Source organism: Amia ocellicauda, chromosome 8 (genome assembly GCF_036373705.1).
Source record: "Amia ocellicauda isolate fAmiCal2 chromosome 8, fAmiCal2.hap1, whole genome shotgun sequence".
Taxonomy (NCBI): Eukaryota; Metazoa; Chordata; class Actinopteri; order Amiiformes; family Amiidae; genus Amia; species Amia ocellicauda.
This window is the reverse complement of record NC_089857.1, coordinates 33,610,846-33,629,937: the sequence shown is the minus strand read 5'-3', so window position 1 is coordinate 33,629,937 and position 19,092 is coordinate 33,610,846. Positions and strand designations below refer to the sequence as shown.

The following is a 19,092-nucleotide window of genomic DNA, read 5'->3' as shown; positions in this document are numbered from 1 at the left end:
ATCACAAAATAGATATACTAACATCACATAAAGTGGTTAAATGCTCCATTAATGGCAGTTTTGAGAAACCTTATTTGAATTACCTTTTGTGCATTGACTGCATTCATATTCAGAGTACAGTGCCTGTTAGCATTAGCAACTCAAGTGCTCTTTACATTGTCAATGTCGTTTCAAGGGTGGATGGCTAAAACCTGAGTGAGTGCTCCTTCTTTTAAAGCCTTACTGCAGACACTTTATTAGGGCTTGCAGTTGATGTCATGTCCACGGATGAAATGTTCTATATACCATCAGCTCAGTACTACAATGTAGTTAGAGATGAACTTGCTGAAATCATGTTTTGAGGCTGTTGTATTAATACCCCTCTCTTTTTTCCATAGTTTCAAATCAAGATGTTATAGAAACTGTCCTTCAAAGACGTATAGCTTGGATGACACTTTGGAATGCAGAGCGTGTCATCAGAACTGTCTCAGCTGTGACAAAGACATGTGCTATTGGTGTGAAGAAGGTTTCTTCCTTTCAGGTAGATTTTATTTATACTATTTATACTGCATACTAGTGTAGTGAAATACAGTTTTTAAAATTCAATTCTGTAAGGCTTTTTCTATTGTCTATTCTATTTGATTAACTCTTTATGTAGTGCCTTTAAATTGAAAAGGTATGTTTTTTCTCTAACTGTGGATATGAAAACTGGCTTAAGGAGCAAAAGACAGATTTATTGACTTGATACTGGCACCAGATTTTAGGTTTATTTTACTGTTTACATTCCAGCACTGGGAATCTTAAAACGGTGTGTTGTTTTTCAGATGACACGTGTGTAAGGAACTGTGGTGAAGGTTTCTACGGAGATGAAGAGAGTCAGGAGTGTGTGCCTTGTCACGAGGACTGTAAAACGTGTGGAGGGCCAAATGTGGAAGATTGTGACAGTTGCCCAGAAGGACGAATGTTAGTAAACGGAAAATGTACAGAAGCAGCAAAAGCCTGCGAGGATAACAGCTTCAATAGTAAGTACAGAACTCAAACTGGGAAAGAATAGTACCAGTCAACATACTACTAATAATAATATTAATAATAGTGATTAATATATTATGAATTATTTTTGATTGCATGATGTTAATTTTTTTCAGAGAATGGTAAATGCGAAGAATGTCATCGCTCTTGCAAGACATGCTCCGGTCCAGGAAAAAATAATTGTAATTCTTGTGAGACAGGTAAGCACCATTAACAGGTTTTTTGATATAGTTTTGTTTGTTATTTCATGGTATTATGTACTGTTGTTTCTCACTGCCTGGATTTGTATTGTCTTATTTTGTTGTCCTTCAGGAAGCTTTCTGACAGCACAGCAAGTCTGTGCTGAAAAGTGCCCTAAGAAAACCTTTGCTAATATAACCACGGGGAAATGTGAGGACTGCACAGAAGGCTGCACAGAGTGCACAGAAAAGAGACAGTGTCTTAAGTGTCTCTCAGAAGAAAAAGTCAAATTATATTTGCTGGACGGAGAATGTGTTAATGTGTGTCCAAGGTTAGACTGAGGTTGAGCACTATTCCACACCCCAAAATGTTTAAGGAACCATAACCATATATTTATTTGCACTATTATTCAAATCTAGGTGTAATAGTTTATTATATTATGTGCTGACTCAAATCATCAGACCACAAAATGTTATTCCTACATAATATTCAGGAATTCGAGCCTTGAAATGCCAGTGCCAAGGGACAATTGAATTTTACAGCTTTTGGAGATCCTGACAAACTCAAGGAAACATTAGGTTTAAAGCTGTTACTCCACTAATGACAAATGGCTACTGCCACAACTATGATTGTCTTCAGGGGAACAATAGTAATTTCTAATGGTTGTTCTGAACCAAAGTGAAAAGGTGGCTGCAATAATTTTTATCAAACCTCGGTGTGTGTGTTATGATCTAGAGCCCACTGTATGCCTCCCATCTCTGTATAGACTTTTATTGACCGTATAGACAGTTGTGATTGATGGGGGCTACATTTCAATATTTTATGTATATATTTTTCTTTCAAGATGAAGATATATATATAATGTAAAGTTTTCCTGATAATGACAGGATCTCAAGGTTTTATGAGTTTTAAAATGCACGTCTTTTCCTCCTTAGTGGCTATTTTGAAGATGATGGCAATGTCTGCACAAAGTGTTCACAAGAATGTGAGACGTGTAAAGATAACTCCACACACTGTCTGTCTTGTGTTAAGTCATATTCACTCAATAAGCACAGTTGCACTAAGATGTGCCCTCCCAGGTTTTTCTCAAGGAACGGGGTTTGCGAACACTGCCCCCATAATTGCAAGGTGTGCAATGATGATGGCCTTTGCATCGGTGAGTATCAGGGTGTACTTTCTGACAATACATTATATTTAATGCATTAAAACAACATAGCTAGGTATATGTTTATAAAGATGAAATACATGTAAGTATACTACAATTAAATAGTAGCTGAATGCTGAATTAGTCTTAATCCAGTATCTGCAATTGAAACATCTTTCTGTAGGCCATAATTTCAAACGACCACTGATTAAGATTTAGAAGACCTGCCAATTCATTATGAAAATTGCCACTTTATCAATCCATTAATACATCGAGGAATGACAAAACATTAAAAGGACTATCTTATTTAAACATTCTAGTTCATTTTATTGCAGGTGATCTATCGTATTTTCATTGTTATTGGATGAACCACATTTCACAATGGATAATGTATAAGCATAAGTAGATACAAATAATTAAACCTTCTTTTAAGTGGACACAAGTAACAGTTTCAGATAGTGTCTACATTGTGCCATACAGTTTCATTATCTTGTTGGATTCTAAACTAATTTGAATGTTTTGGAATTTAAATTAATTAGGTTTTGTACATCATATACCTCTAGAAAGTCAGAAAATAAGATTACAAACATGAAATAATGTTTAAACTTTTAACTATTATTTGTCTAATTCAGTTTGTGGCATTATTTTAGACCCATTTGAACATGAAACATGTTTATCTGTCTCTAGTTGCCCAGCAGTTTGCGTGAAGTGAAAGATTTCAAAGCCTGACCTCAACAGAACAGTAATGGGGCATCTGCTTAAAAGTCACTCACAAGGCTATTGTGTGAAATTAGAGTCCTGGCAGTCGTGATCCACAGGTGTGTGCAGATAAAAGACTATCATGAGAAGAGAGTCTTTGTGGCTGTAGAAACGTAGACTGTAGGTGGTTTAATAAGATCGTCTTTAGGTATCAAAAGAATGCCTTTACAGCATCTTCCCAGTATTACAAAAAAAAAGCCTGAAAGATACTTTCAATCACTGGAGATAAAGCGCGAGATAATCGGGGGAAGTTGTTTGTGCAAATTTGAGTGGAAGTGGGTCATCCGAGAGAAAAAAAAGCCTTTAGATTTTGAAGGTCACAGAGTAAAACTTGATTATTCCTTTTTTAATCCTTTTCTTGGCAGAGTGTGATCCCTTGTTTTTCTTCTTCGAAGAAGAGTGTGTGTATGAATGTCCCCTGGGTTATTACGTAGAAACCCAGTCCAAAGAATGCCTGTTTTGCCACGACGACTGTTCCGAATGTAACGGTCCAGAAAATGATGACTGCATTAGTTGCACTGATTCCAAAGCACTGAAGTACAAGGGGAACTGTGTCCAGAAGTGCCCTGAAGGCACTTACTATGACCTGAGCACAGAAGAATGTAGGGGTATGTATACAGAAACCACTTACATTTGCTCATTAACTAAAATCACAGACATTACAGTGAGCTCCTTCAGATGCTTGTTGGTGAAGTGTTTATTATACGCAGACTAGTCAATACGTAAAATAAATAGACACTTAGATGGAAATGGGCCATTTTATTTAAAAATAGTTAGAAGCTATAAAAACAGGCCCAGGTCAGAGACAAACTCAAATATAATATTACATGCTGACTGTCATCATTATTTTTTTCCTGTATCTTTAGATTGTGACAAGTCTTGCATCACCTGCTCTGGCCCCCATTTGACATCATGCACTAAATGTAGGGAAGGCATGCAGAAAGATAGTCATGGTCACTGTGTCCCACACAAAGACTGTCACATTGCCTCTTACAAGGACCAAGAGGGAAGATGTAAAAATTGCCATGAGAGCTGCCATCGCTGCACTGGCCCAACATGGCACGAGTGCCTCAGCTGCAATGACAACACTTACTTATTGAGTGAGTACTCGGTTAGGTTTCATAGGAATGTTCCTTGGTTATATCTACTGTATACAATTAGGTGAAGGCTGGTGAGCCAGGTGTGTTTCTCCCTGAAATAAAAATCCCTTCCTCCTGCCATTTGAGTTCAGAATGCTTCAATTGTATGGGCTAATCAGTACAAACCACATCTATTGAGGGCCTTCTTTTCTTTCTGGTAAAATTACCTTTTTCACTTCAGTGTTGTAAGTGACGGTAGCAAGATGACAAGCAAAAAAAAAGCTATTGAAGGTTGTATCTTGAAATATAATAGTATTGGCATGTTAAAAATGTGTCTTTATGTGTCTCGCAGATGGTACTTGTGTGGAGCAGTGCCCAGCTGGCTACTACCATGATGAAGAACAACAGCGCTGTGAGCTTTGCCACATTACCTGTGAGACGTGTAGTGGAAGGCACAGCATCCAGTGTGTGAGCTGTAAACCCGACTTGTACAAAGAAGGCAAAGAGTGTGTTTTCAGCTGCAGGTCTGGGTGAGTCACAATTCATGCATTACTAAAAGATAATTACTTATTGCCTCATGTAAATTAAGTGACAGGTGGTCCTCGGAGGATAAAGATTGGTACACAAATTGTATCTGCAGGCTGTTGCATGAACAATCATACAAACGGAGAAAAAAACTGAAAAGGTCAGGACTTAGGTATAGATATTACCAGACATCATCCATCCAACAAACTGAAAATTATAAGGCTAGAACTTCATGGTAGTCGTTAAATGGTTGAATACATTTAGTTTTGTTATTAATAGCCAGGACAATGGTGCAGCAAATTTCAAATCTGTTGGGTAATATCTTCTGCCGCTAGAGGTCACTAGCATTCCACTGAACAAACCACCTGGACATATCAAGTCACATGGTTTAAGATCATCTCAGATGACCAGTTCCTGCCTGTATGTCCAAGGATCCAAGGTTATTTGCAGCACCCAAAGGAACTATCTTTGATATAAACACTACCATTGTTCCAAGTGCTTTTCTAAATGAGACACTTTATTGTATCATGTGCAAGTAATACACAAAGTCCAGGCAGCAGAAACATTGCTATATTATTTAAATAACCCTACATTAAATTATGAAAGAAATAATGTCACTGTGTTGATTACTTTTGTTTTTGTTTTTGCCAGCCATTATGCCAATATATCCACAGGAACTTGTGAAAGATGTCATCCAAGCTGTGAGCACTGTGTAGGAGGTGGACACACAGACTGCCAGAGCTGCCGCAATAAGTATTTCTTCTTGAGAGCCCAAGGGAGATGCTACAAATCCTGTCCAGAAAACTACTACACGAACACTTTGGAGAATACATGCAACAGATGTCACCCGACTTGCAAGACATGCAATGGTATGGATGCAGTTGAGCCACTAGTGAATAATAATCATAGTTTAAAGCATCTCAGGCCTTTTATGTTAACAAAGAAACACGAGACAGTACAGAGGCCATGCACTCTGTTCTAAGCTTGGTAGCAAAGTTCAAGGTCAATGATTGTTCTGTTTATCGTGATGCTGTTCTGTAACTCTCAGTTCAGCAGATTTTTGAAACTATAGGTTCCTTGCTTTTGAAATACTGTATATTAATGTTTCTGGTTAACAATTAAACCTTATGTTGTTCCATTTGGGTACTGAGCAGCCCACTAACCAAACTGAATAGCATAGACCAACAGGAAAGATCTCATCCATAAAATCTACTATATTCTACTTTTGAGCATTTGGAGTATTATTTCTTTTGAGTTCAGTTTCATATAGATTGTACATGATGTAGTTTTCTTCTTGGATACAAAAGCACTGTAACTCATTTCTTTTCAGGAAATGGAGCGCTTGCCTGTGACTCGTGTTACTTCGGTTATAGTTTCTCCGGAGGACTGTGTAATTCATATTGTTTAATGGGAGAATATGCTATTTCTGAGGTATGAATTACAGATAATAATTTAAAGCATTTACACAGCATACACACAAACACATGAGTGTTAATTCATTCCATACAATGCCTTCTCCTACTACAGGAAATGATCCCTTTTGGCACTGTAACTGTAGTATATTTAGTATGAAACTGTTCTACGTAAAGTATCTTGCTAAGGGTACAGCAGCAGTACCCCCACCTGGGATTGAGCCCACAACCCTCCGCTCTAGAGTCCAGAGCCCTAACTACTGCTCCACACTGCTGCCCATTAATCATAATTTCTGGTATTCAACAGTGCTGGTCATCTAGTGCCATGAAGCAATCCAGTTATATTATGTATTGTAGAACATCATAAATTGCAATGCACAAATATTATTGTACATAATCCTTCATTGTTTCCTTTAGAGACCAAACCTGCAGTGTAATCCGTGCCATGCATCCTGCTTTGGTTGTAAAGGACCGGGTCTGTCCAACTGTACAGAGTGTCATGCTTCAGATATACTCACTGCTGATGGACGTTGTCTGTCTTGTTGCGACTCAAGTCTCGAATTGCAGTCTTTGGAATGTTGTAACTGCACGGAGACCACAGGTGAGAAGCCTGCGAATTCTTATGCAATCATGGCCTGCTGTCAGCCATTGTTCTCCTATAACAACTTCTAGTTATGATATAGGTAGCAGATAGGGTGAGATACACTCGAACATCAAGACTCTGCTAATGCAATAACCAGGCTAGGTTATAAACATCTTTGACTAGCCCTTTTTAACTCTCGCTAAGTATTGACTTACCTGCTCCATTTTCCTAACACTCCCCCGGTCTGTAAAGTGCTAAAGGTTAACCCCCGGCTTATTATAATCTTAAAAAAAAACTCCTTGACAAACAAGTTGTAACCCGGCTTTGAATTATATTCACAGAGGAGTGCATTGTGACAGCTGCGTTCACTGTCCGCGAGCTGGAATACGCAGGCAAACCCGCTCTGTTCATCACAACCTCCATTTTGCTCATCCTGGGGATCGGGGGTGTCATCTTCCTGCTTATGAGGTCACGTTCCAAGGGTCCCCCAAAAGAGAAGTCGGGCTACGAGAAACTGGGCAACAGCGCCAAGCCCATGCCGTCGTTCGAGGCGAGCAGCTCGATCAGGGACGATCACGTGGTGCACTACCGTGACCGCTCTGAGAGGGAACAGGAAGACGACGACGATGAAGATGAAGACATTGTGTACATGGGGCAGGACGGGACAGTCTACCGCAAGTTCAAATACGGGCTGCTGGAAGACGATGAGGAGGAGGAAATGGAATATGATGATGAGAGCTATTCCTTCCGATAGTGAGAAACCAGTTTCTATTTATTGTGTTTTACTTGTCCCCTCCATATAAAACCATATACTTATGTGGTTCATTGTCCCCAACTCTTGATGATATTGGAAAGATCTGTCCCCCTTCTGAGTACATTATTGGGATTCACTAAGCAGTTTATACTTACTCCTAAACTAATTTAATTTCACCAGAACTGGTCAAAATCAATGAGAATCTTGCACACAGCAGTTCCAATGGGCAAGATGAAGCTAGATGCACGGTTGTTAAGCTTGTAAAAATAAAACTTGAAATGAATTCAAAATCTGAAAATGAAAGCAGGAAGCAGATGAGTCTGTGAAAGACATCATGACCCCATCCTCTAAAATAGTTTTATTTATCTGTTAACATGTTTTGCTTCTTTTAATAGGTATTAATCAATTGTAAAAGCTTTTAGAAAGATTACCAAAATAAATGTATATGCGAAGGCAGATGTTGATTGTAATTGTCCCAGTATACCTCTAGCTAATAAGGATTAACTTATGAAAATGAATGTGAAAAAGGTAAATATTAACATTAAAGGGAAATTAATTTTAAGAAGAGGTTGCACTACAGCTATTTTTAGTTTTTGCTTTGTCTGAATCTGCAATTTTTGTTTTTGTCCCCAACAAATGTCCTTTTGCTTTTGTTAAATGGTTTCATATGGTGGTTGATCTGGTATGTTGGCTTGCACTGACTCATGGATGCACTTAACTCATGCTGTAATCTTGTTTTGATGTGAACATTTGTGTTTTTGTTGTCAGTGAAGTACCTTTGTAAAAAAAAAAAAAAAAAAAATCTGAATTGTTGCAGTGTTTCCTGGTGTGGTTTCATGTGCAGTTATGGTGACTACAGTGCAGTTTCACCTTGAAGGTTAAATGTTATGTTAGTCTCTAGAGGAAGGTCATATATTCAGACTTTGGTCAGTTTTCAGTAAATATAAACCATGTGATTATGGTGAAAAATGCATAATTGAACAAGCCTTGTGAAAATTCACACAGCAAAATAAAGTTCCAGGAACTCTGATGTGATAACAAATAAAAGCAAATATAAATATAATTAAAGGAGGGGGTTATGTGAAGTATACAGTTTTAGTATGCTTTATAAAATCTTGGCAGATATAACATTTTAAAAGCATTAAATGGCCTTCTAGTCAACTTAAAATGATATGTGACATGACAATGACTTATCTGTTCAAAATATCGATTAATGTAGTTCTTTTGTCATAGAAGTTGTTAAACTAAAACATACACACCATTGTGACTACGCCTTTGTCAAATCCTGCCATGAAGAAAGTGTATTACCTTTTCAGATACATCAAAATCTCTTTTAAAGTTATACATTTAAATACCATTGTACCAGAAAGATTCCTAAGAAAATCAAATGGAAATTAAGCAGTCGATATTATATATTCCTTTGTCGGGCAATCAAATCGCATAGAATTCTCTGTATAGAATCAATACCTGGTTCAAGTGTTTCAAAGCCAAAGAACATATTGTAGAATATTTTGCCCCTCAATGGAGTTCAATGTTTTGGTTGGTTTTATTTGTGGAACATACTTAGAGAATACAGACAGGGTATTAAATAAATGTGTATTATTGACAAAATAAGCAATTTTGTTAACTTTCAAACTGGCAAGAACACACTTTTAGTTTGTTAAATTAACAAATAAACAAGGTTGCATTTTTAACATGGTATGTTTTAATTAATGACATTATACAAACCAAGTTCACTTGTAACAAGACAATCCTGACCAATGAAAAATCAACAAGACTAGAATAAAACAAAACAAAAAAGTAAATTAAACGGATGAAAGCTGTTTTTAAAGAGAATGGTCCCTTATAATGTCAGAAGGCTGAAGAAAGAATAACTTTTAAATATGTTTCCAGATATCAGCAGACAAAATAATCACATTTGAAGTACTCAACATGTCCTTCACATTAGTTTTGTTTTCAGTCTAATAACAACAGCATTGGAGGAAAAGGAACAAATACTTTGAGAATGAAGCCTTCTACTGAAAACAAAAGACAAGTACAAGGGGGAACATACCATTAAAGTAAGTAGGATTGCAAATAAAATATAATTGATAAAGATTCAGAAAATACACTAAAGCCCCCATTTCCCAATAGCTACAGACATGGACCTTACAGTAGATAACATCAATCTTAAATTTGCAAATGGTAGTTGCCATGTTACACTAATATTACTTTGAGATACATATGTTAATGTACTGACAAGAATGCCATTACCAGATGGTGAAACCGAGGCTAAATACTTTTTGCCAATGAAAAACAGAACCGCTTGAGACCATCAGCACAAAGATTTCCACGCAATGCAGCAACATATGAAATGGTACTTATCAGCCAGGCAAGTTCTTTCTTGAAGGAACAAAACCTTTATATCATGTTGTGCTGTGACAGTAGGTTGCACTGTTTCAATTCAGAACCTGCCAAATTCATGCTACAAAGCAAATTAATGGCACTGTCAACTTGGGTTTTTAAAACAAAAAACACTTTAAAAACATGTATTCTTCATGTACAAACATATCGGTCTCTGGATGTCTAGGACTTTTTACTTTAGATGAAAGCTACAAGGAAGCATAGGCACAACATTATTATTATACTACCTTATTCCAGTTTCAACTTAAGAGACATACTTTGTTACAAAGCAAATTATAAAATCTCCTTTGCTACGTTTGAGATATTGATCATAAATTGCACTGCATAACCTTAGAATTGCATGTTGCAAAACTGAGATCAAATTTTCATACCTTGGTCATATTTTAAAGCAAGAGGAACACCCACTATTCGTGAAGGTCTCACCAAATCTGATCTTATGCTTTAGTCATTATAGAAGCTATTAAAACCCGACTCTGAAACTCATGTCAACTTATGCATGATCCTTGTAACTTTTAAAATGAAGAAAGCTTACAATCTTTCATTTAAATGTAGAAATGTTTTTATTATTTTTTTAATAATAAATGTTTGGTTGAGTCAAAGATTTAAAGTGTCTAAAGGCTAAAGTTATGGACAAATCTTAAAATATTGATCATGTTTATAAAAAGAAAAATGAATAATCAAATGAATAAAACTGGCAATATAAAATTCAGATTTAGATCTTTATAAGTCACTGAATGGTAAACACTGAGACATAAGGTTCTGTGATAATACATCCTTAAAACAACATGGGTGTAATGGGAGATCCCCAAGAAAAATACAGTACTATTTATTTCTTTAGTCAGCAACAGGGCATGTTACTACAGGATATACAGCCTTGCTACATTAAATGTTTCTGAGTGTTGTAGGATGAACAATCAATGCAGACGTATACAGTCGCATTATAAGCCTCACACGAGGCAACTGTAACAGAGAAATGTTGAATGGTTGTTGCAGATGCAATCACATTTATTCTTATTGGCTCAATTCAATCAAATGAGGGAATTGTAATGAAATACACCAGGTTCATCTAAAGTTAAAATTATTAATTTTAAAAACTGAAGGTGTAGACAGTTTCCCTAAAGAATCCATTTGCTGCATCTTCTCGAGGCAACCTGGTTTGAAAACCAGAACACTAAGGTGATACACGTGTGCAGGAAACAATACATTTAATAGCTCACATGCATGCATTAATAATGAAGTAAACTGAGTATTATCACTGCTTATATATAATAATGAGTCAAATAACTGCCCCAAGATGTTTTACATGCTGGTTGCCGATATATATTAGCCTACCCATTTTATTCCAAAGCATTATCAATATATTCCTTCAATATTAAATAATCAAAATGGGAGTAAGCATCCATTAAAAAAGGTTAAAAAGAAATCTGAAAAAATAAATAAAAATTGACATGGCATAAGTAGTATTCCTCCCTGCAACATATACAAATTAATCTATGGCAGATACAAATATCTATAAATCTATAAATCTTGGATTGTAGTGAATCACATAGGTGCAGATAGTGGGATTCAAACAGCAGTGACATTACAGGCACACAGGACTTTATATAAGCAGAATCCATATGATGAGAATTAGGTGTGATTTACACAGAAAAGGTATAGCACACAAAGGAATAAAATAAAAATAAAAAACTAATCTGATCTGATACAATAGCAGTGTGCCGTATAAAAACCTAACATAAACATGTGACGTAGGCACTAGAGAGTAGATAAAAGCAAGAACATTGGGAAATGTAAACATTAGGTTTAAACATTAACATTAGACTTTGCCATCATTCCATTGTGGCATAATATTTCCCATTTAAGAATCTATAAATGAATGACTTTTTTGTTAAAAGTCTAAAGGAAAGTTGACTCATCATAACTTAGTGCAAAATATAAATCAGTGCATCAGTGTGTTTTGGGGCAGTTTTATAAAAATGATTGTTTAATCAAGCATATTATGGTTTTAATACATTAAGCTTTAAAATAAATCACCTTGGAATTTCTTTAAAGGTGCAAATATTTCTCCACTTTGCCATCATTTTAAAAGTTACAGCAAAAGTTTTGTACAACATACAAAGTTAAAGTTTTCATTCTTATTTTTCTTTTCAAGTAGATTATTGTTTTGCAACATTTAAGCCTTTACGCTATTCTGAAAGTAAATTAATCGCTCAAACATCAGCTTAAAAATTCAATGCATATTTAGTTTAGTTGTTTTGCCTTGCTGCCACAGATACTAAAACAGACAACATTACAACAGACTACACTATAAAAGGCATGCTTGACAGTGCCAGTGAACACGAAGATTGACAAGCTGTGCGAATCATGTTGGTTAATGCCCATTCATTATTTGGTTTGCTGAAGTCCTGAAAAAATTGTCTTCTCTCAATTTGTTGTGCTCAGGTAAATCTAGCCTCCTTTTTGCCTCTTCAATATCATTGTTAATTGCTGCAATGAGGGAATCTGGCAATGGGAAGAAAATAGCACTCAGCACTCACAAAACTAATTAAAGCATTCCAACCACATTTTTTATACAACCACAATACATTTACAAAATTGTGAATTAGCAAATCTTCAAGACCTACGTCACAATTTACACATTAACATTCATACTAAAAAATTTATTTTAAAACATTATTTAAAAAAGTATATGTTAAGGGGAAAAGATGTTGTACAGTTTCAAGAAGTGTGTGTAGCCTAAGCCTATATTTGCAAAAACGTAATGTTTTTCATTTTACTAAAACACAATTCAACAGAACTGGCTGTACTCACCTAATGAGTCAAAGCTCTTCTCGGGACGGACGTAGCCAACAACAACTACACTGAGAACTTCTCCATAAAAATCTTCTTTGTATGTGTGGATAATGTGTGTTTCCTGCATGGATGATGAATATTATTACAAACAGATAAATACATAAACTACATAAATACATCAAATTCAATAAAGGATTCATATACATATCTAGCAAATATGCCCAAATTATGAAGTCAATGTATCTGTGATAAAGCATGCAATGTATTTGTATTTGTTTTCACTTCCTTCAAATGAACATTGATTTGACTTATACATATTAAAGGAAATAAGGGAGCTTTAAGAAAATGAAGGTGCTACAGCTTCAGAATAAATATATTTAATAGGCTTCTAGACTAAACAATTGTGTCATGATTCATTAAACATTGGGAGGTATGCGAGGTTACCATTGATTTCTTAGTATTCTTGTAGTAAGGGTTCCAGCCGATACTCATCACCATTCGATGTACGTCTCCAGTGCCGACACAGGCCCAGCCATAATAAATTCCAGTACAGATATCAGCTGGCAAATTGTCAACCACAGAGTCTGGGAAATTAGCTAGGGGAAGGAGCAAGGACATTTAGGTCAAGATGAGCTTGTTGCTTTATCCACTTAAAAAAAAAGAAGCTGAATTGCTCAGGGTTCAAAATCAGCATATAATAGTCACACATGAAAGAAAGTCCTAAAATACATGAAAAAGTGTTTTTTCTTGTTATTATAGTAACCACTAACAGACTAGCCCAACAGTCTACTGTCCAGCTGTGTGGAAGGATCTACACCACCCTAAAGTAGAAGAGACATTATCCAACCGTTATCCAGTTCACATTATACAATCAAGCTATGACTTCAGACTTCAATAACTCTGCCTGGAAGAGCTGGCTTTCCTAAAAGATCATTTGGATAATACCCCCACTATTCCAGTTGCCTGACTAAGTTAAACTAGAAACTCAAAGGGCTTAGGGGTCTGGACTCTGGACGACAGGGTTGTGGGCTCAATCCCCGGTGGGGCACTGCTGTTGTACCCTTGAGCAAGGTCCTTTACCTAGATTGCTCCAGTAAATGCCCAGCTGTATAAATGGGTAAATGTAAAAAATAATGTGATATCTTGTAACAATTGTAAGTCACCATGGATATGGGTGTCTGCTAAGAAATCAAGTAATAATAATGCATAGTTTGTTTCAAGTCATTTTATTATTGTATTTGTAATGTCAAACTTAAAAATAAAAAAGCATGTTTTAAACAATCAACCAATTGCAGATATGCACACGAATTTTGGTATAGATAAACACACAATGTAATGTCATGTTCCTTATTCATTTATTCTAGTTGATTCCACTGCAGCCTATGTCAAGACCCCACTCTATCCCACAATGCCTCGCGTTACGCAACCAGGAACTGAAAGCCGAATCTGCTACTCGGTTCACTGGTTCAAATGATCTATGACCGCTGGTCCAGTGACCACATCACAAAAACACACAACCTGATCAAAGCGGGAAAACGCATCGTAAATGGTAGGATTTTGACTTCGCCAAATCACCAAACACCTCATTTGGCAGGTTTAGGTGTGTATTCAAACCAGCATGGTAGGACGGCTATGGAAGTGTCAAGAAAAACAACAACCGAAACAATCCCGGATATCACATTACATTATAACTCAACAATGTCATTAAAAAAACTATTTCTCAGCCCTGATGCGAGTCAAAGCTGTAACCTACCTGTGGGGATCCCGAGCTCTTTACTGCCCCGGCCAAATCCACGGACCACCTCTCCTCTGCAGAAATACGGGAGGCTCTTCATGACGTATTTGTAAATATGAAAACCAAAAATATAAATATATGTTTCTATGGATATCAAATATTTCAAGCTGTCCCCTCAAGAGTAAATGTCAAGGTAGCTGAAAGGCGTTTGTCCCTTTTGCCGGTACTTCGTTTAGCCTACACCCTGTTCCAGACTATTCCCTTTCCTTTTAGCGTTTAGTTTTGATAACACACTCTGAACTGAATCGATATGTTATGTTCTTCAGATGATTTCTGTGTTTCTGCCTCAAACACCACAACCTCAGCGCTAACGTGTTTCACTCTGTCCCCGGGATCATGGCAGTCAACTTCCTGTTACGTCACGCACGAACGAACCTCCCCCACCCCGCATCTTTTTAGTGCTAAATAAATATTTCGACGCCCCCTGCCGGTAGTTTTAACAACAACTTGCTCTCAAGTAAATAAATAAATATGCAGGTTAATTGATTACTTAATACATTTTTAATGAATTGTTCTTTGTTAGACAATGTCAGAGGCAGACTAGAGAGGGACATCTTACAATAGGAACCTAACCAAAAGAAAGAGCAGCTGCAACAACAACTAATACGTATAATACTGGGTAGGGTGATCATCCACAACAAGCTTTAGTTTCATTTGGACATGTGATATCAGGAGAGGGGGAAGCTCAAAGTATCAGCTGCTGGCAAATTGTGGTGCTTGAGTCCAATAGACCTAAATTAGCTGACCCTCTGATAACCACTTCACCATATCTTTCTGGAAACACCTGTTGACTTTAGATTGCAAATCTTTGTACTGCCTGGTGCCCTTCAAAGCCATTGGATGTTTCTGCTACATTCGATTGATTTCACTGTTTTGAAAATTATTTGAATTAGCTTTTACAAATGTGCTATGCAAATATCCTGTAGAACACAAAGGAATAATCATAATAATAATATACACACTGACATGGACTCTAAGATAGGATGACTGTGCTTCTATCATGTGCTCCTTTCTTGAGCACCGATACTCCATTGTCATGCCCTTGTCTCTCCATTCAGCCAGTTCATGGGCACAGTTCTTCAGCTGCAGGGTCACTGGGATGCCACAGCCTGTAAGAAGAAAAGACTTCTGCCGAAAGTTGGACAGCTGGATTTGGACAAGCTACTGTGTCTGCTGCCATTTGCCTCAGTCCCTCTCTGGCCTGCAGAGGGCTCCATCAGGCTTTGGAGTCTTTCCCAGGTCGACACAAGGGGTTTATTCCAGAGTAATGCAATTGTAGATTTACCAGATTCCCCAGTTTGTCATGTTCAAAATGGTAAAATGCTCATAACTCACTGTGAGGAGGCTACAAACATCCCATAACTCTTATCAAAAAAGATCTGCTCTGAACACCAGACACCTTCATGATTTTGAAAAAATAGGAAATGATTGAGTTACACAGTAATATTATTAGGTTTACCTCCTTTAGCTCTCATTTGTACTGAAAATGACTTCCACTCTATAAAGTTGAGCTGTCATAATACAGTATTTATGATAAAAAAAATCAACACTCAAATGATTTTTATTAAATCTGCATTGTGAAAATAATACTTAATATTTTAGTCAATTTGGATGATGTATTTGTATTATAAACAATTACATACTATAACTAGAATTTGGAACAGTTCACAAAAATATGTTGCAATGTTAACTGGAGCAACTGGATGTTATTAAATTGTTTTGCTGCCATATACACAAATGCATGATGTATCTCTTACAATAAAAAAACATTTCAGACTTGTTACAGCTTTGACAGATTGTATCAAAAATATGCCCCACATTGTTACCCACATTTTTGATAACCCTACCTGCCACATCTGCCACATGTTTCCTCAGAGGAATCTCCTGCTGTCTTTTATGTGCTTTGCTGGAGCCCCCTTCCCTTTGACTGTCAGTGATGAAGTTCAGTTGCCATTTCTTAGGACACTACAGTGAGGGAAAAAAGTATTTGATCCCCTGCTGATTTTGTACGTTTGCCCACTGACAAAGAAATGATCAGTCTATAATTTTAATGGTAGGTGTATTTTAACAGTGAGAGACAGAATAACAACAAAAAAATCCAGAAAAACGCATTTCAAAAAAGTTATAAATTGATTTGCATGTTAATGAGGGAAATAAGTATTTGATCCCCTATCAATCAGCAAGGTTTCTGGCTCCTTAAAGGGAGTGCTCCTAATCTCAGCTCGTTACCTGTATAAAAGACACCTGTCCACAGAAGCAATCAATCAATCAGATTCCAAACTCTCCACCATGGCCAAGACCAAAGAGCTGTCCAAGGATGTCAGGGATAAGATTGTAGACCTACACAAGGCTGGAATGGGCTACAAGACCATCGCCAAGCAGCTTGGTGAGAAGGTGACAACAGTTGGTGCGATTATTCGCAAATGGAAGAAACACAAAATAACTGTCAGTCTCCCTCGGTCTGGGGCTCCATGCAAGATCTCACCTCGTGGAGTTTCAATGATCATGAGAACGGTGAGGAATCAGCCCAGAACTACACGGGAGGATCTTGTTAATGATCTCAAGGCAGCTGGGACCATAGTCACCAAGAAAACAATTGGTAACACACTACGCCGTGAAGGACTGAAATCCTGCAGCGCCTGCAAGGTCCCCCTGCTCAAGAAAGCACATGTACAGGCCCGTCTGAAGTTTGCCAATGAACATCTGAATGATTCAGAGGAGAACTGGGTGAAAGTGTTGTGGTCAGATGAGACCAAAATCGAGCTCTTTGACATCAACTCAACTCGCCGTGTTTGGAGAAGGAGGAATGACCCCAAGAACACCATCCCCACCGTCAAACATGGAGGTGGAAACATTATGCTTTGGGGGTGTTTTTCTGCTAAGGGGACAGGACAACTGCACCGCATCAAAGGGACGATGGACGGGGCCATGTACCGTCAAATCTTGAGTGAGAACCTCCTTCCCTCAGCCAGCGCATTGAAAATGGGTCGTGGATGGGTATTCCAGCATGACAATGACCCAAAACACATAGCCAAGGCAACAAAGGAGTGGCTCAAGAAGAAGCAAATTAAGGTCCTGGAGTGGCCTAGCCAGTCTCCAGACCTTAATCCCATAGAAAATCTGTGGAGGGAGCTGAAGGTTCGAGTTGCCAAACGTCAGCCTCGAAACCTTAATGACTTGGAGAGGATCTGCAAAGAGGAGTGGGACAAAATCCCTCCTGAGATGTGTGCAAACCTGGTGGCCAACTACAAGAAACGTCTGACCTCTGTGATTGCCAACAAGGGTTTTGCCACCAAGTACTAAGTCGAAGGGGTCAAATACTTATTTCCCTCATTAACATGCAAATCAATGTATAACTTTTTTGAAATGCGTTTTTCTGGATTTTTTTGCTGTTATTCTGTCTCTCACTGTTAAAATACACCTACCATTAAAATTATAGACTGATCATTTCTTTGTCAGTGGGCAAACTTACAAAATCAGCAGGGGATCAAATACTTTTTTCCCTCACTGTAGGCGAAGTGTCCTTTCATACCCCTAAGTACTCTTGAGACAAGGATTTTGTCCAGCCAGATAGCCAAACACAATATTTATTCTAAAGAAATACAAAATAAAAACATCCCAGAGATTACACACAAATCCAGGGACATACAGCCATAACATTATGACCACTGACAGGTGAAGTGAATAACACTGATAATCTCGTTATCATGGCACCTATCAGTGGGTGGGATATATTAGGCAGCAAGTGAACATTTTGTCCTCAAAGTTGATGTGTTAGAAGCAGGAAAAATAGGCAAGCGTAAGGATCTGAGCGACTTTGACAAGGGCCAAATTGTGATGGCTAGATGACTGGGTCAGAGCATCTCCAAAACTTCAGCTCTTGTGGGGTGTTCCCGGTCTGCAGTACTCAGTACCTATCAAAAGTGCTCCAAGGAAGGAAAATCGGTGAACTGGCGACAGGGTCATGGGCGGCCAAGGCTCATTGATGCACGTGGGGAGCAAAGGCTGGCTGTGTGGTCCGATCCAACAGACGAGCTACTGTAGCTCAAATTGCTGAAAAAGTTAATGCTGGTTCTGATAGAAAGGTGTCAGAACACACAGTGCATCGCAGTTTGTTGCGTATGGGGCTGCGTATCTGCAGACCAGTCAGGGTGCCCATGCTGACCCCTGTCCACTGCCGAAAGCGCCTACAATGTGCACGTGAGCATCAGAACTGGAGCACGGAGCAATGGAAGAAGGTGGCCTGGTCTGTTGAATCACAAGTTCAAGGTGTTGACTTGGCCTCCAAATTCCCCAGATCTCAATCCAATCGAGCATCTGTGGGATGTGCTGGCCAAACAAGTCCGATCCATGGAGGCCCCACCTCGCAACTTACAGGACTTAAAGGATCTGCTGCTAACGTCTTGGTGCCAGATCTCACAGCACACCTTCAGAGGTCTAGTGGAGTCCATGCCTCGACGGGTCAGGGCTGTTTTGGTAGCAAAAGGTTGACCTACACAGTATCAGGCAGGTGGTCATAATGTTATGGCTGAGCGCTGTATGTGAACAGTGGGTGATGATAAAAAAACACCATTCATTCCAGTAACATAAGTTTAGTACTGTGGTAAACACCTATTGAGTTTATACAGCCCTGATTCACATTATTGTAGGGATTTCA

The 19,092-nt window shown here is 37.9% G+C and overlaps 2 protein-coding genes across 3 annotated transcripts in view; one reads left to right on the top strand and one right to left on the bottom strand.

Moving 5' to 3' along the window:
* Nucleotides 1-9,138, top strand: part of pcsk5b (proprotein convertase subtilisin/kexin type 5b) — a 117,824-nt gene extending 108,686 nt beyond the window's left edge. For both annotated transcript variants that reach the window (XM_066711133.1, XM_066711132.1), the window contains 12 exons: nt 378-520; nt 804-1,001; nt 1,125-1,208; nt 1,321-1,519; nt 2,124-2,344; nt 3,457-3,699; nt 3,958-4,191; nt 4,523-4,700; nt 5,347-5,564; nt 6,026-6,126; nt 6,525-6,708; nt 7,032-9,138. In XM_066711133.1, the coding sequence (XP_066567230.1) occupies nt 378-520; nt 804-1,001; nt 1,125-1,208; nt 1,321-1,519; nt 2,124-2,344; nt 3,457-3,699; nt 3,958-4,191; nt 4,523-4,700; nt 5,347-5,564; nt 6,026-6,126; nt 6,525-6,708; nt 7,032-7,444 (2,416 nt within the window). In that variant the 3' untranslated portion in view covers nt 7,445-9,138. The remainder of the gene's footprint in view (nt 1-377; nt 521-803; nt 1,002-1,124; nt 1,209-1,320; nt 1,520-2,123; nt 2,345-3,456; nt 3,700-3,957; nt 4,192-4,522; nt 4,701-5,346; nt 5,565-6,025; nt 6,127-6,524; nt 6,709-7,031) is intronic.
* Nucleotides 9,127-14,788, bottom strand: rfk (riboflavin kinase). Its single transcript, XM_066711136.1, has 4 exons — nt 14,394-14,788; nt 13,085-13,236; nt 12,659-12,761; nt 9,127-12,349 (listed from the first exon to the last, which is right to left on the bottom strand). The coding sequence occupies exons 1-4, from the start codon at nt 14,473-14,475 to the stop codon at nt 12,219-12,221; spliced, it is 468 nt and encodes a 155-aa protein (XP_066567233.1). The 5' UTR covers nt 14,476-14,788; the 3' UTR covers nt 9,127-12,218.
* Nucleotides 14,789-19,092: the final 4,304 nt, after the last annotated feature.